General features: G+C 36.7%; 1 protein-coding gene across 1 annotated transcript in view; it reads left to right on the top strand.

Moving 5' to 3' along the window:
* Window positions 1–1630: 1630 nt before the first annotated feature.
* The window catches only part of LOC131676933 (protein sidekick-2-like), a 152211-nt gene continuing 126125 nt past the window's right edge, over window positions 1631–27716 (top strand). The window contains exon 1 of the mRNA XM_058956346.1: window positions 1631–3187. Coding sequence (XP_058812329.1) covers window positions 3088–3187 — 100 coding nt within the window. The 5' untranslated portion in view covers window positions 1631–3087. The remainder of the gene's footprint in view (window positions 3188–27716) is intronic.

Here is a 27716-nt window from a genome sequence, read left to right as displayed (position 1 = left end):
ATCTTCGTATCGCACCGTCTAGCACCATGGAACGCAATAGATTAGATGTCTGAAACTCATGCTTCAGCATTATCTGGCATAGCTCGTTTCGTTTCATTGAATCGTACGCCGCTTTGAAATCCACAAATAGATGGTAAGTTGCATTTGCAGAATTTATCCTAAATTGTACCATTATTTTTGTTTTATTCGGCAGAAATGCAGAACAAACTATAAATGAGTTAAACGGAAGCAATCGGTTTGAAAAGACACAAACGTTACATGTTCGACTCCAGCCTATGGGGCGGGATTATTTTTCAAACTTGCTGCTGTTTAATTCAAAAAATCTTCTTCAGTACTGCATCATTGAGAATCATCAGCCAATTACGCAGTTTCGATAATTCACAACCTATTGTTTTAATTAGTTGTGTGGAATTTGCGTTTCAAACGTCGTCTCAGCAGAATCCGACACTAGCTTAGAGCAGGACTAAGCTGACGCTGGATTTACGGTAGCTCATAAAAGGAAGACACTATTTCTGTTTCTGAGCAAGTATCTAGTCAAGCGTGATGTCCCGCAAGAGAGAGAGACATTCTGATTAAGCTGATGAAAACTAGCGAAATCGTAGCATGGTTCGATTTAGCAGGCCAATAAAATATGCGCACTACGCTACACTTCCCAAAGGAGAATGAAAACTTTGGATGAAAACATTTTTTCTCCACTAAGCAGAAAATTCATTAAAAGTACTTTTCCACGTGAAGAGCACAAAGGCTATAATCAAATTAATTATGGAATTTACGTTTCAACTTCGTCTCATCAGAATCTGACACTAACTTAGAGCTAGATTAATTTTCTGCTAAATAGTTTTTAATAATTTTACCATGCCGGATTCTTGTGTTTCGACTTCGTCTCATCAGTAGTTGATACATTTGCTTGCTAGCAAAAAAAGTTTTCAGTTTGGTATGATCTTACCAGTACACCTCAACTTCTGCACTAATCATTTTAATCGTGTGACACTTTAAAATTTATTGTCTAGCCGATAGCCAAGACGGTCTGCCAGATATTGATGACACGGAAGCTTATTATTTTGCATTTTTTCTGCTATTACTGTACCAGCGATTCTTAGGAAAGCTACTTTACCACTTTTCTACCCACCCATAACCATCCCTTAGCCGTATCTCAACGCTCCCTCCCTCGCAGTATTTTCCACCTCCGTTACGTAACGTGACGTGCGAGCAAAACAAAAGCCAAATTTCCGGGTGCTCACCCATCGTCAGCCGCTCTCATCTCGCCAGCACACAACACTCACTCACAACATCAACATGATCAGCACCGATGCTGAAATTGTTTTTGACAGCAACACGCGCGAGTTCCTTACGAACTGACAGATGACGGTATACCGCCGCCGCCGCGACATGCGCAGTACTCACGTGACTTGTAGTGTTTGTACATATATGTGTTTTATGTGATGAGCACCATCACCGTGCCTTTCGTTATGGCAACCCCGCGCCGGGAAGAGCGCGCGCGAGATGAGAGAGCTATTCGAATTCGAGCAGTTGAGAGGAGCGGTGTTCGAAGCGAAGCGAATGGGCTCGGGTCGCGAGTTTTGCTAAAAAATCACGGCCAGCCACCGGACGTATCTCAGTTCCGCGTTATCCTCGTTCGGTGTGGTGCACTCTTCTCCGATTGAGAAAGGAACGGATTTTTTTTATCAAATTCTTGGCCTTCCCTATCGGTAGGGCCAACGGTAGTAGGCTGTGGCATCGGTTTTTATTGACTTGTTCGGATCGAACAAAAGAACCGAAAAAAGTGTATGGAGAGGTCGTGGCAATAGAGTCGATGATTAGCCGCGAGTAGTGGGTGTGTGAAGCAGAGTTCTGCAGTACACAACTGGTGCAGTGGGTTACAGTGTTAAACAGGTCAGGAGTGTACATATACATATAGTTCTTCCCGGAGACTAGCGCCAGGTGGATATTAATCCCTTCAGGTGGTGCAGAGGAAGTTCTAGTTAGTTTCAGCGGGAGTGGATTAAGCAATTACACCGCCCATGGCGGTGCGTGCGTGATTATGAGTGGGAGAGTCCGTTTGGCGAAGTACAAAATTAATGATAATGATGATGTGTGACGTGATTTAATGCCAGTGCTGCTAGCGATGGGAACACGTAATTGCATTTCCGTCATTTAAATCCCATCGACGGTGCACCGGATGCTACACCTTCCTCCCGTCACGAAGCGAATTCCGAGAATAGTTCGGTTGGAGACGAAATTTACATATAATTATAGCCGCCCCTGTGTGTGTATGCATTCGTGTGGTCTATTCGTGAAAATGGCACAAAAATGCTAAAATTCTGAACCCCAAACACAGTGACGAATGCAGGAGAAATGATCCTTTAAACGGTCGATAATTACGTAAAGAGGCGCGGTGATATGAAACGAGGAATAATTGCATCGCAAACAATAGCGGTTCGATTTGATTTAACGAAGCAGTAGATAGGCAAACGGAAGCGACTATTCAAACATCAAAAATATACCGGAAAAGGGAGAGATAGACAGAGTGCGAGAGAGAGAAAAATAACGAACGAACAAGCGAAAAACACAATTGAAATTCATTAGTGTCGTTCGGCGTGTGTGTGTGTTTGTGTGTATTCGGCAAGTCAAGGGCATCAAACTGTTTTCCAAATAATGGCGAAATGAGTAATCGTGGCAGTGCCGGAACGAAGCATGCCGTGACAGAATCAGTGAGAATCCTAGGATTAACAGCAAAGAGTGCGCGAATAGAAAGAGGAATTACTGCTGGTGGTGTTTGTGATTGTTTGCTGTACTAGAAGCTAGAAGACCGAATGCCAAGTTGTGATTGTGATACCATCGTCATCATCATTACCATCATCATCAGGATTGTAGTAGGCGGTGGACGGGAAGTATCCTGAAGGGATTGGTTGGTTTTAGCTCGGTAGTATAGTGTGCTAGAGGGAGCCATCAAGAAATTGCTGTCGAAGCGGTAGCTGCAGTGGTGGTGGTGGTGGTGCTAGTAGTAGTAGCAGCAGTAGTAGTTGTACTAGTGGTAAAATCGTGTGAAGCAACAACAAAAAGAAAACCAACAGAAAAAGCAGCAGCATGATGAGCTTCCGTGGAGCCAGCAGCGCTAATCTGGGATTCATTTTCTGTGGATTAATGTTCGCTTCGCTCGACGGCTGTTCGTGCACCAGAATTTTCGGTAAGTGAATACAATGGATATCATCCGGTAGATGTAGAGTCTACAAAAGAGTAATTATTTGGTCAGGGGTTGGACGAGGGTTTACGCTGTCATGGGTTTGCGCCACGACTGTTTCGTAGAGATTATAGATGATTTCGGATTGGTTTCGTATGAAAAAGAGTGGCTTTGGGGGGTAGTCAGGAGAAATGCTCAAATAAGTTAAGCTAGAGAGCTCGTTGATACGTTCTATTTATTTCAGTAGGGTGGTAAGGAATTCTCCATATTAAAAGAAAACATGGCGTTACAAATCATTCTTCGTCTTGTTTGTTGATCAAAATAACGTGGGCTGTATGAACAAAATAAAACAGTTGCGAGAACCAATCGCATATTTTATGTTTTCATTGTTGTTTATTAGGCTTTAACATTAGGCTTTAACATACCTTGTCACTTGGACTATATTTCTATCGGTCTAATATATAAGATTTCACTGTTTTAATATTACCACAAATACTTTTTAATTAGACCTTTTACAGGCAAAAACAATAGAAACAATAAAAACGCTAACGTCACATGCAACGTTTCCAATCTTACTGGTTGGCAGTGGAATAATGAAAAAAAATTCAACCGATGGTCTGGTCACCCAATGCAAACAACTTCATCTCGGGACGTAGCAGGTGTTAGCTCTAACGATTTCCCTATGAACCATTTCAGAACTACAGAGACCCAGCGGTACACTCAAGGGTCGTTTGCCATATCGGTAAGCCCCATTTAATACTAATAATCAATTTGAACAAGTATTATTAGTCAAACTTGGGGTTGCTGACCACGTACAAGTGCAAAGAAGGCATAATTATACTAGATGGCAGAACTTTCTAGCTGTTACATATTGTTATTTAAAGCTTGCATTTGTTAAATTACTTATGGAATTTGCGTTTCGAGTTCGTCTCACCAGAATCCTAACACACTGACAGGACTAAACTAACGCCGGAGACACAAATTGGCGCTGATTCGTGCTATTCTACCGGCAATGACGAACGTTAATACATCGCTTGTGAAAGTCGAAAATAACTGTCATCAGACAATAGCTGTTGGCTATTTGGAAGTGCCTTTTACTAACAGGTTGAACGTCTTTACTACGGGACTTTACTAACTGCTGTTACTACAAGTGTTCTGTGCAGTACCAATTTGTCACTTCCGTTTCGTTTTTTTGTATTTATTTCGATCTAATGAAACTGTCTTTTCGTGGGTTGCCAAGCCCACATGATAATGTCGGCTGGTGGGAAAGCATCTTCAACGACCGACATCCCCTTAGGCTCAATGGTGGTCCATTCGATTCGATTTGAATGATATCCAACTAAACTAGCCTCTGGATGGTATACTTTCGGACCAAATATAAGCTATTTAACATTATCGAAATGTCACGTGATCTGACTAAACCTAGCTATCAATCATAAATTAAGTAATACCCAAAATTGTTCTAATTTTCCTACCACTTCCTCACGAATCGTCATAAATATCTTTACCCCTGTCCCTCCCCTTAGTACGTAACGAAGACATTGAAATTTTTTTTCGTAAAAACATTACGTTACGTTCTAGTTTATTCCCCCTATCCCATATTTCACAACATGCCACATTTAGTCATACCCCTCGCCCTCTAAAATCGTTACGTAATTTATGGATGGTTCCATATCACCAAGGTTTGACCAGATAAACGAGGGTTATCTATGAGCGACCTTCAACACGGTGAACAAAATTGCTCGCTGAAAGCTTTTTACGAAGAAATATCATGTCTACATACCTAACCCAGAAGCAGAGATTGATGGCGTATGCTACGACATGGGGCTTAAATGGGAAAATTTGCTGAGGTGCGGGATTGGTTCCTTCAAGAATCTCTTGCTTCGGTCAGCGAAAAAAGCGGATTGCAAGCTATTGGGAAGCGCCTTTTGCTAACGGCCTATACGACCGACGACTCGAAAACGTGTTTGCTAATTGCTGTTACTGCAAGAGTTCCACGAACTACCAATTTCGTTCCTCTGTTTAATTTTTTTGTATCCATTTTCTATTTTCTGTTACCTCTGAAGAAATTGCCCTTTCGTGGGTTGCCAAGCCCGCATGATAATGTCGGGTGATGGAAAAGCATCTTCTACGACCAACATCCCCTCAAGCTCAATGGAGGTCGATTCGATTCGAATAATGCCTAAATAAAGTGGCCTCGGGACGGTCTACTTCAGGAGCAAAGATAAACGTGGTCTACTTAACCATTACTCGGCCGTAACCGATAACGATCAATCGTAACCTAATACCAAAAATTGGTCAAATTTTCCTCCCTCCTCCTTCCACGCCACAAAAACATTACGCAACGTTCTAGCCCACTCTCCCTCCACGTGTAAAAGTGTTACGTAATTTATGAATGGCCCCATACCACAAAGGTTTGACCAGATAAACGTGGGCTATCGATGAACGACCTTGAACACGGCAAGCAAGATTACTCGCTAAGAGCTTTTTACGAAAGAAAATATGTCTACGTACCTGTCCCAGAAGTAGAGATTGATGACATGGGATTTTAAAGAAACGTTTGCTTTAGTTAGCAAAAAAGTGGATTTCAAGCAATTGAGATCCGTAAAATCACGGAGGATAAGAAAATAACTTATTCGTCGTCAGCTTCGTGTCGGGTAACTATGACCGGATCTGCTTTTCAAAATATTGTCCTTTTGAACAACTTTTCAACGGAAAGAGATAGATATCAGGTATCTTCTACAAAGTTGTAGAGTAAGCATTTTTCAATAATTCTTCCGAACATTTCGATATTCTATCTCTCTTCTATGAAAAGTTAGTGCTGGCGCCCTCTATGCGGTCACAGTTGGAACTAATTTTTTTCAACCAAAACATGACTCGTATTATTTACTACAACTGTTCTGAACATACTATTGAGGTAAATCTAACGGTTATTTCACAAAAATGTATAGTACGTGGGAATCGAGTATTGGTACATAACCATGCACTGCTAGGCCCCATGGAAAACTGACTCAGACATCACTTCGTTAAAAGTTCAATAACGTCTTTTAACAAAGCCGGATTGACAAGCAGTCTTCGACAAAGTTGTAGACAATTAAATTATCTTTCTTATTTTCACTTACAGTGATAATACGATGCATACAGTGCCATCTAGCGGCAAAAATGCGAGATAGTGGGTTTTCTACATGTAAATTGTCGAAAAATCCCATAAAAACTTCAGGCACGTTGGTCCGGTAGCTAGACTCGTCCGATTTGCTTCAAATTTAGAACAAGTACTCCTGGTGGGACTAGGAATCGACTCAGGGGTGGGCCGATAGTGGTCGTTTTTTCCTGTCACTCTAGTCCTCCCCCTATAACAGAGTTACGTAATTTATGATTGTTCCCATATCACCAAGGTTTGACCAGATAAACGTGGGCTATCTATGAGCGAACTTAAACACGGCAAACAAGATAGCCTGCTGCGAGATTTTAACGAAAATGCAGTCTACGAAATGGGGCTTGATTGCGAAGATTTGTTGAGGTTTGGAGCTGGTCCCTTTAAGAAACCTTTGCTTCAGTTAGCAGAAAAAGAGGATTGCAAGCAGTTTAGATCAATAAAACTGCGGAAGATAAGAAAAGAACTGATTATCCGTCAGCCTCCTTTCGGCTAACTTAAGCCTAATCTGCTCTTCTAAACATTGTCCTTTTGATCATTTTGTGGCACCTCTTAATCATGCCCGAATGAGCTCAAATTTTGCATATGGACGTCATTCGTGGTGCCAAAGCTTTTACAAACTGGCCATATAATACAAAACAAAACACATATCCAGGACAAACTAATGCGCGCAAGTTCTGTTATCAGACGGTACATTAAGGGTAAATATACACAGCAACCGTGAAGAAAAACTTATCTACGGCAATCTAACGTAACACGCGCAGTCAACAATACACTCACCAGAACCACAAATGTTGGCCAAGTATATGACTGCAGTTCAAGTAATAATGTCAACAGCAAAAGCTGCGTCCGGTACCTCCAAATCAATAGCCAGCACCATCAACGCGGTATGTAATACCAAAAACACGGCGGATTTCACCTTGTGATCAATACGTTTAATGAGCGTATAATATGAGATCAGATATAATATCATATTGTAACACTTTCCAAGACATCTCAAGTTTCAAGGGAAAAAAATATTTACAATTGTTTACTATAACAATGACGTTACTTTGAATATGGTTTATATGGCGCAGCACTGCGGGTAACTATTTGTTGGAGATTTTTTCCTTCGCTTGCTTTGAACAAGTGATAGCTGACGCTTCAACGATGGAATAGACAAGAGAGATATGCAGAGACCGCAAACTTGCAATTTTTGTGATGAAAGCAAGGCTTTCGTTGGCTAGAATCTTTGAAAGTCAACTGAGTATCCAGCAATACGCCAAATTCTCTTACAACTGACATCCTTTTGAGTGATTTGATACAGATTGGTTTTTTTTTCTGCGGGTGAATGATGTCCGGAGTATTTAGATACACCGGTAGTTAATAGATTCTGTAGTTTAATGCAGCATACTACGGAAAATATGGTGAGAAACAAGTCGATGTAGTCAGCATAGATTAGTTTGCATCCTGGCGGTAAGATAAAGAGCAAACGTCATTGAAGTACAAGGAAAAAGTTGAGGTCCGAGATTGTTTCCCTGCGGAACTGCCGACATGTTGATAAAGTTAAAAAAGTAGTTTTCATTCAAAATAAAATCCATTCTTTAAAAAACTAGCATTTGTAATATAATCAGGAAAAATGAGATCGATCATTAGTTTGGTTGTGGAGAAATCATTAGTAGAAGAGAACCATTGGAACAAGTTACATGAGTTGTCTGCATTCATTTACAGATACGTTAGTTACATCCATATATGTGAACATTTTTAGCTCTGGAGACGATAGGTGCTAGCTCTACTGTACATCCAGTTGCCCATTTCAAGAACACCACCTATATTCAAAGTCACCAATATACAATATGACTAAGGAAGGTGCTTTGCAACTACGACCGCAAACCATCGAAATGCTTTGCCACGAATACCAATTTTGCTGTACGAGCAACTGTATTAGGTATGCCTTCTCGAACGCTATCGCGATTACTACAATTTCATTCAAGCAGCCAAATCATCCAAAAGAAGATGAAGTTTTATAAACTGAGTACCAAGTTATCGACAAACAGATTAGATTGTATTTCATCAGACCGAATAAGTCGTTAGGTCGAATGGGCCATTAAATCGATTGGGCCGAATGGACATTAAGCCGAATTGGCATTAAGCCGAATGGGCACTAAGCCGAATGGGTCATTAGGCCCAATGGTCCATTAAGTCGAATGGGCCAATAGGCGGAATGGACCATTAGGCCGAATGGGCCATTAGGCCGAACGGGCCATTAGACCGAATGGGCCCCTAGGCCGAATGGGCCATTAGGCCGTATGGGCCATTAGGCCGAATGGGCCATTAGGCGGAATGGGCCATTAGACCGAATCGCCAAAAACTACAAAGGAAATTTGCTGGAGACACTAGGTAAGTGTTTGTGCCCCGACTAGTTACTCCAAGCGATGTACAGCGCTGTTCGAAAAAATGAAGAGTAAAACGCGCGACCTTTTTGAATCATTGATTTATTGTTTACAAAATAGAGCTGTCATTTCAGAAGGAAATCGATATAAAGCTGTTCGCAAAAATAGCAGCGCTACCACAAGAAGTTTTTAAATCGCCAAAGTTTTGAAGATTTTCAATTAAATAAATATAATCTGTTCGGTATGATATACATACACATAAAATAAGTCCGAAATTATAAATTCACATGCTGCAATTTTTCAGGAACATGGGTCGTTCAAAGCACTGTACTGTCGAGGGACGAAATCTCATTAAACGGTTGATTGCTAGTGGCAAAACATATCGCGAAGTGCAGGAACTTTTGCAGTGTTCTGCAAAAAAAAAAAATAAACAATGCATTGCTCTGGACCAACAAAAATGAAACTAGGGGTAGAAAGCGAGCAACATCCGCACAAACTGATCGCCAGATAGTTCGGATGGCAAAACAACATCCGTTTATGTCTTCGAGAGAGTTAAAAAAAGACTTGGATCTCTCTATTGCAACGTCAATGATTAGGAAACGATTCATTGAGACAAATTTGTACGCAAGAAGTCCGAGAAAAGTACCACTACTTACATCAAGGCATCTACGCAATCGTCTGAACTTTGCCAAAATTCATGTCGATTGGCCCGTCGAAAAATGGCGCAAAATTTTGTGGACTGATGAGAGTAAAGTGGTATTGTTTGGCTCAGGAGGTAAGCGTCAGTGTGTTAGACGACCACCAGGTGCTGAATTTTTACCACAATACACTATGAAAACAGTTAAACATGGCGGTGCGAAAATTATGGTTTGGGGATGCTTTTCGTACAATGGTGTGGGGCCCATCTACCGTATCCCAGGCATCATGAATGCAGTCGGTTACGTGGAAATTCTGCAGAATGTCATGTTGCCTTACGCCGAAGAGGATATGCCCCTGAAATGAATCTTTCAGTAGGATAATGATCCGAAACATACCAGCAGACGAGCAAAAGCATGGTTCCAAGAAAAGAACATTGACGTAATGGATTGGCCAGCACAGTCACCTGATTTAAATCCAATTGAGAATTTGTGGGGCGATATCAAAAAGGCAGTTTACGAAGCTATGCCTTCAAATACTGAGCAACTATGGGCCGTAGTTCGCCGTTCATGGTCTGAAATACCTACCACAAGGTGTCAAAATCTGGTGAACTCCATGCCTCGACGATGTGCAGCGGATATAAAAAATAAGGGTTATACTACAAAGTACTAATGTTAACTTTATGTTTCCAACTGAAAATATTTGATTTTTGCTCTTTATTCTTTTTATTTTATTTTCGAAGTTTTGTGCTGCTATTATTTCGAACACTAAAAAAATGATTTTTTGAGTCTTCTATAACAAATTATTGTTTCTCGCGAATCAATGTTAAGGAATTGTTGAAGTATCTTTATATTACAATAAAAAATTCATGAGTAAGTTTTTGAGAAGTAAAACATATGCATGTAAATCACATTATACGTGAAAAGACCCTGCGCTGCTATTATTTCGAACAGCACTGTACTTAAGAGAGAGTTTTGATTTCCATTCTTATGTCTATCATGTATTGCTACCATCACTACCATCATCCATCAAATAGGAGGGCTTAAAAATTTAATCGTCTTTTGTCAGGTTCTCGGAGCGTCTTCAACTTTGCCGGGGGCCGGAATGTTATTTGTTTCAGCCAATCATAAACGACTCAATATTTATAGGAGACTCATTATTCCATCTAGTAGGTTCTGCCTGTTAAACCTCATTAAGCTGACCATCAATGCAAAATTGAACTATCCCTTTCCCCGAAACTATTAAATGGACCAATTAAAAGTAGATTATGGATCATTTACGCTAAAAGCAGCATTAAACCTTTAATTAAATATATTCCACTCAAAACTGAACAATAATAATAATTATCTGTACTCTAGTGTCCTACCTACTTTCTCCAACCCTCACCACCACGTTGGCAAACAAAAAAATAGATTTAGCTAAACGAATAACCCATTTACGCAAAACAAAAGACACATTTGAAACTAGCTCCAACCCCTTTTCGAAAAGCGGGTTTTGTCCCGTTCCCACCAGGCGCTCATTAGTTTCTATTTAGTGTAGCAATTTAGCTGACCACACACACACGCACACTATTCGTACATACGAGCGCGTGCTTGGTGGCGGCACCTACCGTTAGCTACGGGGATGAACAGTATGCAGCGGGGAATGGTAGTATCCCGGGGTAGTCCCCTATTGTCAGCGGCGTGATAAAAATTAATGAACACAGCAAGCGCCGCTCGGAATCGCTGCCAGTGGCCAGCCGTTTGTTGCTGCTATTCTTAATCGACTGTGCTTTGCGAGTGATTTTCCACGTGCGCTCGTACTTCTACCACCCGGTATGCCAGCACGCACTGCGATTCGGTGTATTTGTGAGTACGCGTGTGTGTCTGTGCGCGTATGTATCTGCCCAGGCAGTATGATTTCCCCGAGTGAATCTATCATGTTTGCTGATCCCAGCAACCGGGTTGAATGGCGGACGATGCGGAGCGTGGAGCGAAACAAAATCATCGCTTGCTGTGAATGCATTTTCGTTTGCATTCATTCGACAGCGGCCAGCTTTGTTGGGTCGTAAACACTCCCATCGATCGGAATTGGGAGTAGATTGGGAGGCAGAAAAAAGTTTCAGTTGATTTGTTGTATTGTTTGTCGTTGATGTTGAACGATATTCTGTCGGAGTTCGGTTCACTCGATTATAGAGATTTTCCACAAGTGAAATGTTGAAATTCCGGAACTGTTCGAACGGGTTTTTTTCGGGCCGAAAAGTTTGGCACAAAACGGTGACAGGATGGGTATCAAACTTCGGCGAATTAAATTAAATTAGTTATGTAATTTGCGTTACGACTTCGTGTCATCAGTATCCGTCAGTAAGTTAGTGACAGGACTAAGCGATTAACTCCTGAACTAATTTGTGTTCCTGAGTCGAGCATGATGTCCCGCAAGAAAAGCAGCTCATTTTTTCTGATCTCATAACTAATATAGTTTTGTGCTTTTCACGCGCAAAGATGGATTTACACAATTTTATCCTTAATGGAGGAAAAATAATTTTTACCTAAATTGTTCTCCACTAAGGAGAAATATAGCATAGTGAATTAAATTAGTCCAATGGCACAATTCAGTGAGTAACAGTATTTTGTTAACGAGGGACAAGAACAAACTATTTACCACATCTTAATTGGAACGTTCACAAACTGCAACCAGGACAACCTACTTTAATGAGGCTCGGACACAATTAAGCCTCGTTGAAAACTTTTGGCTGGAATATCAATGAGGCGAAACCCGTTTCGTAGAACGGGGACATATTGAAGTCGGGTTCTAGCGTGTGAGTGTGTGCTTCATTATGCTTCTACTAATTAAAACAGAAATTCAAATTTCCTATCTCTATTATTTAGTTTGGTGCGGGAGTGAAACGAAACCAATTAGCCAGCGGGATCTCCGTCGCTGGTTCCCACACAGATACACCATCCGGTCCACGTATCCATCGCCATCTAGGAAGGGGTGTTTAATCGTGAATGGAATTATTCATGTGGTCACATGTTTATTCACATAAAACTATAAAAGTTATTCCCTCCGACGCGGTTCCAATCGCTGTCACTGGTTAGATACGGAAAAGCGACACCAGATGGCTTCCGGAAGCAGCAACCGGAAGCTGTCTGCTTAATAATATATAAAAGCCGAATAGATAAAATGGGGGCGGATGGTTTCCGGTGACGCCATTATTCCGGGTTGACGGATATCGTACGGTTTAGAAATTGGCTGAGTGTAGCGAACTCAAAGATATAGACGGAAACGAAAAATATTTTTTTATTCGGTAAATCTTTACCGAGTAACCAAAAGGCATTATAACTTAGACTAATATCCGCCTTAAATCTGCATATAGGGCAACCTTCAAGAGCCGTTAAACCCTATATTCTAATAAAATGCTGATATAATGCCAGAAAAGGTAAAATATTGAGCTATTACTGTGCAGATTAACAGCATGTTTTCTGCATTGCTAATGCCATTATACAGCATTTTTGTATAAATATCGGCACTACTCATACTATTAGAAAGCTTCAATTGGCTGTTATTTTTTGCAATATTTTGGCAACACTTTCTTGGAAAAGTTGGATTTCAATGTTTCGCGTTCCACTCGTCAGTAACTAACACCAACATGCTGTTAGTTAGACTATATATCCAAACTAACACAAAATTGGCGCCAGTTAGACACTAAATCCAAATAGTTCACAGAACATATGCGAACGCCTAAAGGAACTGGCTGGTACCGCCGAATGATGTCCCGGTTAGCAAAGTCACTACGACTATAGGGTAACGAACTCTGTCTTTTTAATGAGAGCTAAACGCCTGTATGTATGCAACATATTTTTCTCAATGAAAAATCATTGGACGAAATATTTTGCGCATGAAAATAGAACACCTAACTGATAAATAAACTGGCGCCAACTCTTTCGTTTTCGATATGATGAACAAAAATATGCCATATAACAATACTGTTTAAAGCGGTAATTGACTGTTTATTTACTGCATTATTAATTACAATAGCATTATAGCAATTATGATTATGGACGTCGCTTTTAACAGAAGTGAGTAGAAAGGTTAATGCCCCTGGTAAAGGGGTAGATCAACCTGTTCATTTTTCTAACATATATTTTGCACGGTGTCATATCTCCACATAGGCTAGTTTTTGAGTGCATTTTATGTGCTGAACATAGTATTTAAAAATCAAGCAAAAAGAGATTTTCCCAATTTCAGCGATTGATTTTTTCCCGTAAATTCATCGAAACAACGTTAGTAAAATGGGTACACTAATAGAACAATAGAAGGTAATTGCTTGCAATCCAATATCTAAACCTGCTGAAATAAAGTTTTTGAAACGGCGAATTCCCCACTTCAGTAGCTGTTGGCATATGAAATTGTCATCATTGGCCACACCCTTGATCTCAACTTCATGAAACGGAACGTAGATCTCGTTATTAAACAACAAATTTCTTCTGATTGGATACCTAAACCGTGTTCGGGTTAAATTTCAAGGGGAAATGTCGGATTTTTTATCTTGGATCTGGCTGAAGATATGATAGGATTCAGTCTAGGTGCTTGCGATGGATACGATTTATTTCGAGGAATTTCAATCAGATTTTTTTTTGCGACATCCATTTTACAATATATTGAATCGTACTCGATCTTTACGAACAGGTCTAGTGCCTTTCAAAGAACAGGTATGCAGAGAGTCGAAGTGAAAGACGGAAATTATGGGAGATATCTCAAAATATAGAAGAAAAGTCAGGGACAATGTTGAATAACTAAGCAAAAAGAGAACAGTTACCTGATCTGATTACGCCGTGCATCACTGGATTACCCGAAAAGAAGTAACTGATTCCACTTTTTCGTTGCTCGTTACTCAATTATGTCATCTTCCATATAAATACAGAATGCTATTACACCAAACCATATGTTTTAAGTTGTAATTTAAAAGGGAATCCTTCGCAAAGACTTTGCGTTGAACGATATTAGTACAGAATGTCTAATATGATAAAGCTGGATAAAGGTGGCCTGATTTATTTGTTACATGGTTCTTGAATGTTTGTGCTGCCAAGAGTTCAGTACATCTCAAACAATAGAATTCAATTGCTTGCAGTCCAGTATCAGAACCTGTTGAAGTCCTTGAAATAGCGAATCCTCTACTCCAGTGGTTATAGGCATAAATTAGTGATGAAATCACAGATTACATCCAAATTCATTTAACCATTTGATGATTCTTACGAGAACAGCAGAGAGCTTGATTTTAAACTGTCTTCCCAAATGAACATCGTACACGATGTTCGCTCTGGTTCTGTGCTCATATTAAACCCTCATTTTATGTACGAACTCGAACACGCTATTTTGTATCAAAACACGTGCACATGTTCGCCTGCAAAGCCGAACTCCATGTACGGACACTGTTTGCGTACACCTCTCGTGCACACAGGTTCATGGCACCAGTTTTCTCCTTCTCACTTTCATCATCACTAGCGTTGACTCTTTTTGCCTTGTGTGAACCGTTCTCGTGTACGCACCCGGTGTACGCACACGGATGTTTGAACTAGAGTTTGAACGTCGTTCGTTTAGGTTCGACGCTCGAGCCGAACATGTAGATCAAGGTGAAGCATGTTTGAGGTTGAAAGCGTGCACGAAATTTTGTACACAGGCACAAACTTGTCGATATGATAATTCTGAGCTAATCTTCTACTGCACGACAGCTTTCCATTCTTTCAATATCAAAATTGCGAAATCAACCAAATGAGATCCATAATTCGAAAGTTTCGCAGAGAAGCAAGACACAATTTATGCTGTACAACAAAGTGCTGCATAGAATGGCTTAATTAGATTTTGTACAAAAAATCTCGATCTCACTATCTGAATTTTTTTTAAATGTTTCAAATGATATTCTCAACAACTTTGATGAAGGCAGCCATTCTTCAAACTATTCTTAAAAATATACTCTAAGATGATTAATGACCGGTTATTATGTCAAACTACTATGAAGATAGTAAACCTACAAAGTTCGAAACGGTTTCGAAATTATGGAATCTTAACCGTAATAAATAGTTTTGAGCATTCTTTTAGCTTTTTTCTATAACTAATTTATAGACGAAAAATAAAATTATTGAGCATATTTGTTGCTGTGTTTAAATCTTTACTAAACGCAACATTTCGACTAGAAATTCGCGTATTTTTTATTTTGTCGTAGAAATCTCGAAGATTCGTTTGATGAGTTCTAGTACTGTATAGACTTCAGCAGTTGCTGCATTTACGTGTTTAATGAAGCATAGCTTTCGACAGAATGATGACATTCTGTTTAAAGCAAGTAAATTAAGTTAGTGGCGAGAAGTGTTTTATGAAAAACAACTGCATCTACATGCCCGCTCACAAATTCAAGATCGACGGTGTGGTCACTGATTCGAGTTTGTCATGCATGGATCGACTGAAGTACGGAGTTGGTTGGTTCGAGGATCCATTAATTGAAGACATTTAATGGCAATCGCACTGGACGGGAAAAGATCGTGTGCCCTTTAAACTCGTTGCCGACCTTTGACCGAACTGCTATGTATTGAATTACATCTTTTTCGGTAAAGATCTTCTGCCTGTTTGGCTGTTTGTACCGCACGTCATGCATTGCAGCATTGAACTACGTAGAAGCAAATGAGCCATTTCACCAATAAGATTTGGTGTGATGAATTCGCAGAGAATCATTAAGATGATTCTTGCATTGGCAATGCTGACCAGAGTGCCCATTGCGGGGAGAGTTTATGTGCTCTATTACTATGTCCCATGTATAAACAGCGCCCGAAGAATGTGAAGCGTTCGCATATGAGATTTCTAGAAAAATTTAAAAATTTGCAGTTATGTTATCATCCACATAAATCCACGATTATCTTGATTCTAGTGCTGTTACATTAAACCACGTGGTTTGGTGGTAAAGTAAAATAAAACTCTTTACAAAAGCTAGCTCATTGAAGGATATTTGTACAGAGTGCCTAATGTGATGAAGCTGAATAACGACAAATTTCGCAAGGTAATTTATTTCTTAAATGCAACTCAATAAATGTTTAAACTGAAAATTACCTATTAATTAATTTAGTTATTTATTTACTTCAAAAGCTTTTAAAACCCCATCGAGACGTAGTTCCATTCCAACTTCTTCTCCAACAAGCGTAAAACCTCCTCATTTTTTCTCATCATTTACACTTCATATGAGGACAACAATTTTACTTCCCCTTTAATATTCGCTGTTACACTTTCCAACGATTATCCAAGTTGTTGTAAGACTAAAAAAAACAAACTCTTCATGAATATATTACCCCGCAGTCTGTCCGACCACACTTAAGAAAAGACACCTTTTATCACGGCGCCTTAAATATTTCCCATAAGGTTTGTCGCTCGGCAAGTACCACCACAACCGCTAGTTTGTAGGTCCCAGACATCGCATAGCTTAACAATACCCAATTTGCCACCATCAAACCTGCGTCTTCTGTATCGCGGTAAACAAATTTCGCATCCATAAGGTGTAAGCGGATCGCGAAAAACACCCCCGGGCTATATTTAGCACGGCTCGCTCTACCTCTCTCTCTCTCTCTCTCTCTCTCTCTCTCCTGTCTCGAATAACACCGTGATGACGGCCAGGTGCCAGTGGAGCCGCCAACGAACAGCGAAAACAATCTTCTTAAAGTTCGGTAATGAAAATTTAACGAGGGACAGAATTTTTATTAAATTCATTAAACATTCAGGTGGAAGTTTCACTGCAACCCACAACAAGACGGTGTCTCGGTGTGGTGGTGTAGGTGTGTGCGCGACGTCCTAATAAAAAGGCTACCACCGCCGGTCTAGCTCGGAAAGCTGGATCGGCGAAGGAGGACTGGTCGCTTTGTGTCACGCATAAATCCGCCACAGTAAGGTAGCCAGCCAATCCGAGCCAAGGTGTCATTACTCAAAGTTTGAAGTAAAGCCCGAAAAGTTTTTCCTTCGCTGTCCTACCCACCACCCATTCGTAAGGTTTGGCCCATTTGTGGGGATAATCGATGAACATAATTTGTACGACATATCGGATTTTTTTTGTGTTGTTAGCGTAGAAGTTAAGAGGTGTTCACGAACAGAACGAAATATTCGGAGCGGCTTTGATGAGCTTCGTAGAAGCTCCACTCCAAACTGAATAATTTAAACAACTTGTTTGGTTTGTTCGAATTATCACCGGCTCATGTCAAAAAATCCGGGAAAGAAACTGGTCGAAATTTGATATGAACGAATCCAGTCTAATTTGAAACCAGGGAGTTTAATTCTCGGTCTTTATCTAAATTTCAATGCATGTAATTGCATTCATGAACGCTAAACCTATTTATATAGCTCAAATATTACTATTTATGCTTAACATCAAATTAACGCGAATCCATAAATAGGAGCGATGTAACTCATTTCAGCAGCAATTATTTGTGGAACATTCACCTGCTTTTGAAATACATATTTTGAAAATACATTCGATAAAAACGATTGCTTTCAAACTAATTCGCCGTTTTGATAAGTTAGTCGTGACTCTAAATTACGCAGAATAAGTGAAAAATAGTACATTTCTCAACAACTCCTTAGAAATGATTTCAACCAACGCATGTCGGTTTACGAATTTTCGGAAAAAAATTGTATTCATATACGCATAGGCCATTTTTAAAACTTAGTCTTGGCTTAAAAAATTAGCTAGAGGCGTGAAAAATACATTATCCTACACATCAAAGGCATGCGTCAAATTTCATCCAAATCAAAAAGGGTCATATCGCAATGTTTATGGCAATGCAAAGTAATAAGGATGATTCGCATAGCTCAGAGGACAGCAAGATCGCGAGAAACCGCAAAAATGCTTATTGAAAAATGGTTTTTAAAACTTTTGTTGTGCGTAGCTAATAATTTTAGACACCCTATTTTTGACATTAATTTTCCAAATAAACCAACGACAATATTTCGTAATTTAGCGTCTTGGTACACTCAAATTGAATAATGAAAATGGATAAAACGTTCGCATATGTATTAATAAATCCACTCTGACTAAGCAATGCGTATTTTCCTTGCATATTTAACCTTTCAATCCCTAGTTAGTAAAATAAGCACTGAACAAACAACATGACTAGTTTCAAATCAGCACGCATTTACTATGTGTAATTTAAGAAACCTGTAATATTTCAACTACAGAGAATTTTTTGATGGAGTAGTTCAACTGGAGCCATAGAGCTCGATTCTCGGAAGAAATTAAATATATTACTGAAATTCATCGAATTAGTGTATGATTGTCCGATGAATATGAAAATGATAGAATTTTAAAAAAGAGGAATGTGAAAATGATAAAACTCATTGGAAAGAAACCCCGAGTAAAATATATTTAGATAATACGAAGATTTAAAAAAAAATCCGACCTATTTCTTCGAACCAATTTTAGATGCCATCCCACATATGCACATACAAACACAGAAATTTTCAACAACATCGGATACGATCTCTCGAACAAACGGGTGCCCTCTTTTGAAAACCTGGTTCTTAAAACAGTATGCTCTTACACCTGAAATGTATACACACCGACTACCAGTATTCATCTCTTTAAAACACTTGAATCGGGCACTATCAAGGTCTTTGTAGAATATGAAAAAATATCCCTCAACTTTCTTGTACACATATTTTGTAGAAAGCAATAAAAAGAACAGCTCATGAGTAAAAGAAGGAAAGTATCCACAGAATATTTGAAAGTAACTGGAACAACATCGTGATTTTTTAGGAGAGCAGATACGATTGCAGCATATTCGTTAGAGGAGAACTATGTTTTGCTCATTTCTAAATGAGATTTATTTGGGGACGGGCGTAGTGTAGTTAATAAATCGATTGTAGCTCAACGGGGTAAGCCCCAACCTCAAACACAGGGTTAATGATTTTTCTATGACATTTTCCTAACCTAAAATTACGAAAGAGGCGAATGAAGGTTAAAACATCTATGATTCAGATTTGAAAAAATAGAATCAATCATCAGGTCGAGCGAAACAATCAAATACACATTTCCTTATGTTGACGTAGGTTGTTTTTTCTGTGAATTTTTAGGAAAATTTTTAACGGAAAAATAAAAGGAGAAAATATAACCGAAGCGGCGAGAAAGTAATATGAAATATAAAATGATATACTTTCGAGTAGGAATCAAAGTCTCTATTTAATAGTTCTAGTCCCTCAAATAAATTAGCCTACATTCTCTTAGGTGCCAGACTTATCTGAACCAGTCACTCAAGATCAAAAAAGTCAACTTGAATTCACTTGTAAGTGCAAACTCACTGCCACTAGCCAGTTTCGAAGACATCTGCAGGTATGCAAATGAACCATGCCAGTCGAAAGCCATAAGCTCAAAACCTCTAACCGTTAACTTTTGGAAATAACCAAATAATGCCCAAAAAAAAGTTTTGGCGCATTGAAAGATTATGGCATATCTTTTGTACAAAAGACTGATAACCCTCCAAATGTCCAAATGAGGATCTCTGGGATAATTTGAAGCAGAGAGTATATGCCAATAATTTTCGACCTAAAACTAACAAACATGATAATCAAAATTAAGAAAGAAATTAAGAATATGCCAACATCAATATTTTCGACTCCTTTGCAAAAAGTTCCTGCAAACTATTGTAAAGCTTCTCCAATGGGCTCAATTTTTTCTGCCTTAACCCTCCGGAAGTCGCACTTATGGCCTAATCAACGAGCAGCCGCTGGTCCCCAAGACGATTTCGCTAGATTTTCACAGCAATGTGCACTCAGTGCACTAGCGCGACTGCCGGAAGGTTAAGTTAATAAGCTGACAAATGCTTTCATATAGAGAGAACATTTAATAAAGGGTTTTCAATAAGAAAAATCGCCTTTTGAATTTTGTCCAAATTTTATTCCGCATACGTTATGCTAATTTATTAAAGTTCCTGTCCCCAGCGCCTCGAAGGTGCCATTTAATCAATATGAACAAGAAAAATTGAAGGATCCATTTAATGAATATGAACTGGAAACTTCAGCCATCATTAAGATCAAGCAATACGTGTTTCTTCAGGTATTAGTTCCTAGCTGATCTTATCAATAGTTTCTTATTAGTTTTGCACTACCAGCAGAAACTTGTCCCTATACTCACTACTTTATCATCGATGTGATGAAATATTGTTACGAGACATCTATGGAGTACGAAAAAGAGTGTAGCCATATATATTTTGGGGAAATTGACAAAACCGAAGAAAAAAAGCATGAAATTTTTATTTTTGCATATATTAGATAGGGAAAATTTGGCTATGAAAAGATTTATTCGAATTTGACTTGGTTCATCTGCTAGAGACCTTTAAACTTATTTTCATGTAACGCTGACAAAACCGGGGGATGTTCCACGCATACCATGAAACCCCTAACCGTTTCACAATTATTTAATTTTGTTTGTAATGCACTTGCGTATGCCTCTAACTCAATAAGTATCAATATTGCATTGTCGTTCTTTTAGTTACATTCGTTAACTGGAAAAGCCGAAGTATGTAAATTAGGATTCGGCTGCGAAGTCTGCCGAAGCAGAAGCTCAAGTTCCGCTAGGAAAAGTAGTGCCAAAGCTTTGAGTCTACAAGTGAAGTATTTCTCTTATCTATGCTCTCGTAGCGTTTTCCCTTCTTTCGGCGCGATGTGTGAAAAGACACTTGGGTTCGGTCCCAATTTCTTTCCTCGGGACCAGATTGCGCATTGTTTAGCTTGCGAAGTGGGAACATTAAATAATAGTCAACTGTATAGGATGGATTGGTGCCTCATTGGAAGTCGGTTTCATTATAAGTGTTTCTATCTTTCTAAAAACATTGAGTGCTTATTCTTCGTCTGCGTGGTAGTTGACTACGCGTGATGACATTTTTTATGGTTCATGAACAAATTAGCAGGTAAACGATATTGCTTGCAACGAACCCTCCAAAAAGGTCTACGCCTCTACTCGCGAAGTTGAAATCGACGGTGTGGTCACAGATGAGAGTTTAACGTGTTGTATGATATCTCGACAGCAAACTTTGCAAGGATAAACTAAAATGTTCCTTTAATGACTTGCTGAAGTGGTATATATTTTTTGAAGATTTCCATTGCTTCTAAAATGTTTGCGTAACCAAATACGACTCTTGCAATCCTGAAACAACTATTCATCCGTTGTTCAAATTCCTAGCACAATGGGTGCAACAAACATCGGGGAGCGGCAATATCTACGAAATAACATAAACACACCAACTTCCGCAATATCAAACACACCCTGCCAACGCAGGAAAAAAAACCTCCAGAAAGACCCTCCCTGCTACGGAGATTGTCACACGCAGCTAAACAAAAATGGTTACCCAGTAGTAGTTTTACTGCTCCGGTTAACATCAACAACGACTGTGTGCTGCTCGCAAGTAAATGTTTCCGCGAATGAGTCAAAAATAATGAACAACACAAAAACCGGGCAGATCCTCCTCGTACACCAGTCAGTCAGCGTGCGGCCAACAGTAGCGGAGAACAAAAAAACAGGGTTCATGGTCCACCGCTCGCTCCGCTCTGGTCAATGGTAGTAAAAAATTAACATTTCATCAACTATTCATCCGTCCGTTTCGTTTCGTTTTTCCCATTCTGATTTTCCTAGTTTGCGAGGGTCACAAAACAATTCGGACCGGAATTAGACCGGGTTTGCGGGACCGGAGTGTTGGAACACTTTTAGCGATGGACTTTGATGGAAATCCACCCGAACGGAACTGATGGTCGCAGTGGCATTAACTAAGGGACACGGCATGACCCATTTCAGAAAGAGTGATCCGATCACTGGTCAGCTGACAGGTTGGAAGCCTTCAATCGAAATTCTAACGACGGGAAGCGCCTCTTCCTTGAAATGTAGCCAGGTGCTTTCCCTTCTAAATACACTAACAGGAAGAGATGATATTAATACAAAAGAGCACATTTCCATTAGGTCGAATAAATCCGACAACAACAGCAAACTAGTGAAGGTGAAATTTCATCCAGGAGATTACTCTGCCATTTCGGTGCAAAACTTGCTACGATAAACAAAAACCTATTTCCCGGAAGCATTGCGTTTGTTTTCTCGTTTCGCTGTATTTACTAACCAACTGACCGGTGAGACGGTTGGAGTCGGAAAACACCGCAAACAAAAAATCATTCCCAGAAACTCACGTATCACTCGACTAAATGCAGCCCGGAATTAAAACTGACATAGAGCGGGAGTCCTGGTGGTGGTGGTGGTTCTTGCTCGCTTTGGCAAAGCAAATGCATTTTCGGTCGGTTGCATGCTGCACCGGGAGCATGATCCAATTAGGGTTAGGTTTATTTTGGTTACTGCGGAACTGAAAGGACGAAAGTGTGCAAAACACACCATGCATGGGACACGGAACCGCGCGTCGGAGCCAACCGGAAACCGAACAGTGAAATGCTGCTGGCTGAGAGATGTGCTATGTGTGCCTGGAAAGATGACCTGTATTTTCGAATTTCTAACGAAAATGCTGAAAGTTTTGGTTCCTTCTTTTGGCGTAGCCACTAATTTAAACTTGCCATGGGTTCAGATATTTTACATTAAAAAATGGAAGAAGCCAATGAAAAAAAAAATAGTCTAATCACGCTGCTTTCAGGTTAGATAAGCATCCAGTTTAATTTGCTACGAAACTGTCAACGAATTTACCGGTAAACCATAGCAAGATAATAGCAAAACAATAGCTTTTAATGGAGCGACTGACACCTAGAGAAGAAGCAAGTATCCGAGGGCAGCACTACGAGACTAAAACACAGGTTTCTGTTTAGTTTAATCGCTCCACTGGAAAGTTGAGCATCAAAAACACAAAACTCAGGAAAATACTACAGCATGAATCGAGCAGGAAAATTGGTGCACTCTCGCTTCGCTCAGCAGAGCACAGCACTGATAAACGGACAAAGTTTCAGATTACATTCACAATTCAAAAAATTTGGAAAATTTTAAAAATATGGAAAATTTTAAAAAATTTGAAAATTTTAAAAATTTGGAAAATTTGAAAAATTTGAAAAATTTAAAAAATTTGGAAAATTTTGAAAAATTTGGTAAAATTTTAAAAATTTTAAAAATTTTGAAAATTTGGAAAATTTTAAAAATTTTGAATATTTGGAAAATTTAAAAAAATTGGAAAATTTTACAAATTTTACAAATTTAAAAAATTTGGAAGATTCAAAAAAAATTAAAAACTTGAAATATTTGGAAAATATGAAAAATTCGAAAAATTTAGAAAATAAAAAGAAAATCAAAAAATCTTAAAAATTTAGAAAATTTGAAAATTTAGAAAATTTTAGAAAGTTTGGGAAAAGTTGTAAAATTCAGAATCTGTAGAAAATTTAGAAGATTTAGAAAATTTTAAAAAATCAAAAATTGATCAGGTTTTTTACGCGGTTTTTTGCGCAGTATTTTACGCGGCTTTTTTCATGCGGATTTTGAAATTTACGCGGTTTTCATTTACGCGGTTTTTGAAATTTGCGCGGTTTTCATTTACGCGGATTTTTTAATTTACGCGGTATCCATTAACGAGGATCCCATTAACGCGGATTCTTAAATTTACACGGCCTTCATTTACGCGGATATTGAAATTTACGCGGTTTTCTTATTTACGCGGCCTGTATCCCCGCGTAAAAAACCTGAGTGTATTTAGAAGATTTAAAAAAATTAAAAAATTTAGAATATTTAAAAAAATTAAGAAAATTTAAAAAAATTAAAAAATGTTAAAAATTTAGAAAATTTAGAAAATTTGGATAGTTTAGAAAATTTAAAAAAATAAAAAATTTAAAAATTTTAAAAAATTAAGAAAAATTAGAAAATTTAGAAAATTAGAAAATTTAGAAAATTTTGAAAATTCAGAAAATTTAGAAAATTTAGAAAAATTTTAATATTTATAAATTTTTGAAAGTTTCAAAAATTTAATTATTGAGATTATTGGAAAGTCTAAAAAATCTAAAATTTGAGAAATGTGAAATTTTTTTAAACTTTAAGACTCAAATTTAGAATTGCTAATTTTTAAAATTTTCAAAATTTTTGTAATTTTAAAAGTATTTATAAATCTTAAAACATTCAATTTCTTCAATTTTTTTAATTTTTTTACTTCTTTAAATTTAATTTTTTTTTTCAAATTTTCCAAATATTCCAAACTATTCAAAATTTGTGAAATTTTGTTTTCAAATTTTTTAGTTTTCAATATTTTTTTAATTTTCTAAACTCTTCAAATCTTTCAAAAGTTTTAAATTTTTCAAACCATTTAATTTTTTTTATAATCTGCACAATTTTTTTTTTTAATTTTTGAGTTCATTAATTTTTTAAATCTTTTTTTAATTTGAATTTTTTTCAATTCTTTTTGATATTTTAAATTTTACAAATCTTTTCATTTTTTCAAATTTTTTAAAGGCTTCAATTTTTTTTTTAATTTTTAGATTCTTTAAAAAAAATAAATTTTTCAGATTTGGCAAATTTTTTAAATTTTTGAAATTTTCAACTTTTTGAAATTTTCTATATTTTTAAAATTATTAAAAAATTTTAAATTTTTTAAAAAATATTGAATTGTTTGCTTTTCAAATTCTTCAAACTTTTAAAATTTTCCAAATTCTTGAAATTCCTAGTTTTTGAAATCTTTTAAATTTTTCACGTTTTAATTTGTTAAACTTTTAAAGTTTTCGAAATTTTTCAAATCTTTTAAAATTTCAAAATTTTCATCTATTTCTAAATTTTCACTTTTTTTAAATATTTGGAAAATATGAAAAATTCGAAAAATTTAGAAAATAAAAAGAAAATCAAAAAATCTTAAAAATTTAGAAAATTTGAAAATTTAGAAAATTTTAGAAAGTTTGGGAAAAGTTGTAAAATTCAGAATCTGTAGAAAATTTAGAAGATTTAGAAAATTTAGAAGATTTAGAAAATTTAAAAAAATCAAAAATTGATCAGGTTTTTTACGCGGTTTTTTTGCGCAGTATTTTACGCGGCTTTTTTCATGCGGATTTTGAAATTTACGCGGTTTTCATTTACGCGGTTTTTGAAATTTGCGCGGTTTTCATTTACGCGGATTTTTTAATTTACGCGGTATCCATTAACGAGGATCCCATTAACGCGGATTCTTAAATTTACACGGCCTTCATTTACGCGGATATTGAAATTTACGCGGTTTTCTTATTTACGCGGCCTGTATCCCCGCGTAAAAAACCTGAGTGTATTTAGAAGATTTAAAAAATTTAAAAAATTTAGAATATTTAAAAAAATTAAGAAAATTTAAAAAAATTAAAAAATGTTAAAAATTTAGAAAATTTGGATAGTTTAGAAAATTTAAAAAAATAAAAAAATTTAAAAATTTTAAAAAATTAAGAAAAATTAGAAAATTTAGAAAATTAGAAAATTTTGAAAATTCAGAAAATTTAGAAAATTTTTAATATTTATAAATTTTTGAAAGTTTCAAAAATTTAATTATTGAGATTATTGGAAAGTCTAAAAAATCTAAAATTTGAGAAATGTGAAATTTTTTTAAACTTTAAGACTCAAATTTAGAATTGCTAATTTTTAAAATTTTCAAAATTTTTGTAATTTTAAAAGTATTTATAAATCTTAAAACATTCAATTTCTTCAAATTTTCTAATTTTTTTACTTCTTTAAATTTAATTTTTTTTTTCAAATTTTCCAAATATTCCAAGCTATTCAAAATTTGTGAAATTTTGTTTTCAAATTTTTTAGTTTTCAATATTTTTTTAATTTTCTAAACTCTTCAAATCTTGCAAAAGGTTTAAATTTTTCAAACCATTTAATTTTTTTATAATCTGCACAATTTTTTTTTTTAATTTTTGAGTTCATTAATTTTTTAAATCTTTTTTTAATTTGAATTTTTTTCAATTCTTTTTGATTTTTTAAATTTTACAAATCTTTTTATTTTTTCAAATTTTTTAAAGGCTTCATTTTTTTTTTTAAATTTTTAGATTCTTTAAAAAAAATAAATTTTTCAGATTCGGCAAATTTTTTAAATTTTTGAAATTTTCAACTTTTTGAAATTTTCTATATTTTTAAAATTATTAAAAATTTTTAAATTTTTTAAAAAATATTGAATTGTTTGCTTTTCAAATTCTTCAAACTTTTAAAATTTTCCAAATTCTTGAAATTCCTAGTTTTTGAAATCTTTTAAATTTTTCACGTTTTAATTTGTTAAACTTTTAAAATTTTCGAAATTTTTCAAATCTTTTAAAATTTCAAAATTTTCATCTATTTCTAAATTTTCACTTTTTTTAAATTTTCCACATTTTCAAAATTTTTCTATTTTCCAAATTTTCCTTTTTTTTTTTTTTTTCAAATTTTACATTTTTTTTAATTTTCCAAATTTTTAAAATTTACGGAATTTTCCTAATCTTCCAAATTTTTTAAATTTTCCACATGTTCCAAACGTTTCAATTTTTCAAAATTTGCCATATTTTTTGATGTCGTTCGTGAATTATTTCTCTGTTCCATTATTGTTCGCTGTTCCCCATTGTTTCTCAGCGACAGAGGCCTTCGTAATGCAGCAGGTTGATTGAATTAGGTGAGAGCAAAAACCGCAGAGCGCAAATTAAAATTTTTAGGTTGAAGGTAAGGGCCTCATACTACGGCATTAGATTCCAGTGGATCAGGAAACTCCTTAGCAATTTGGAAAATTTATATTATTTATTTCACGGTCCAAATGACTAATTAACTCTTCAAAAGTACATTGCTTAGAGAATTGGTGTCTTTAGTAAAGTTGTTGAGAATGATGTGAGAAACAACTTTGTTGAAGGCATGAATGCTCTATATGTTCAGAGTGTCTAGGAACATAAGGTTATTTGCGTTAAATTGCCCCAAATATTAATATTTATAATTACTGTTTCATTTGTTCCGCCTTCTGCAAAGTTCTACTGAAAACTCAAATGCACATTTTTTATCCAAGCTATGAGTCTCTTGATCATCATGTCTTCAACAAAGTTGTTTCTAATGTAATTTTCAGCAACTTTACTTAAGGCACATAGTCTTTCAATAATGTTTTTTTTTTTTCAAAAATTTGGTTTTCCATAATTACTTTTAATGGGTATAATCACCGACATTACGTTTTCAAGGGATGCACTGTATTAAGTTAAAAAACTTCTTAAAAGATACCAAATCACCAAAATTGACGGTTTCGAAATTATGTTATCTTGATCATAAAAAATTGTTTCTGAATATTTATTTCAATTTTCTTGATTTCAAACGTGCCTAACTTGAAAACGCGACCCAGTATTTAAAATTAGTTTTGGAGAATTAACTATTCAAACATATTTTGTTATAGACTTTGTGTCTTCAGTCAAGTTGTTGGCAATAGCTGCAAAGCTCGACTGTCACTTTATA

This window comes from Topomyia yanbarensis, chromosome 1 (assembly GCF_030247195.1).
Source record: "Topomyia yanbarensis strain Yona2022 chromosome 1, ASM3024719v1, whole genome shotgun sequence".
Lineage (NCBI taxonomy): Eukaryota > Metazoa > Arthropoda > Insecta > Diptera > Culicidae > Topomyia > Topomyia yanbarensis.
This window is presented reverse-complemented; position numbering and strand designations above follow the sequence as displayed.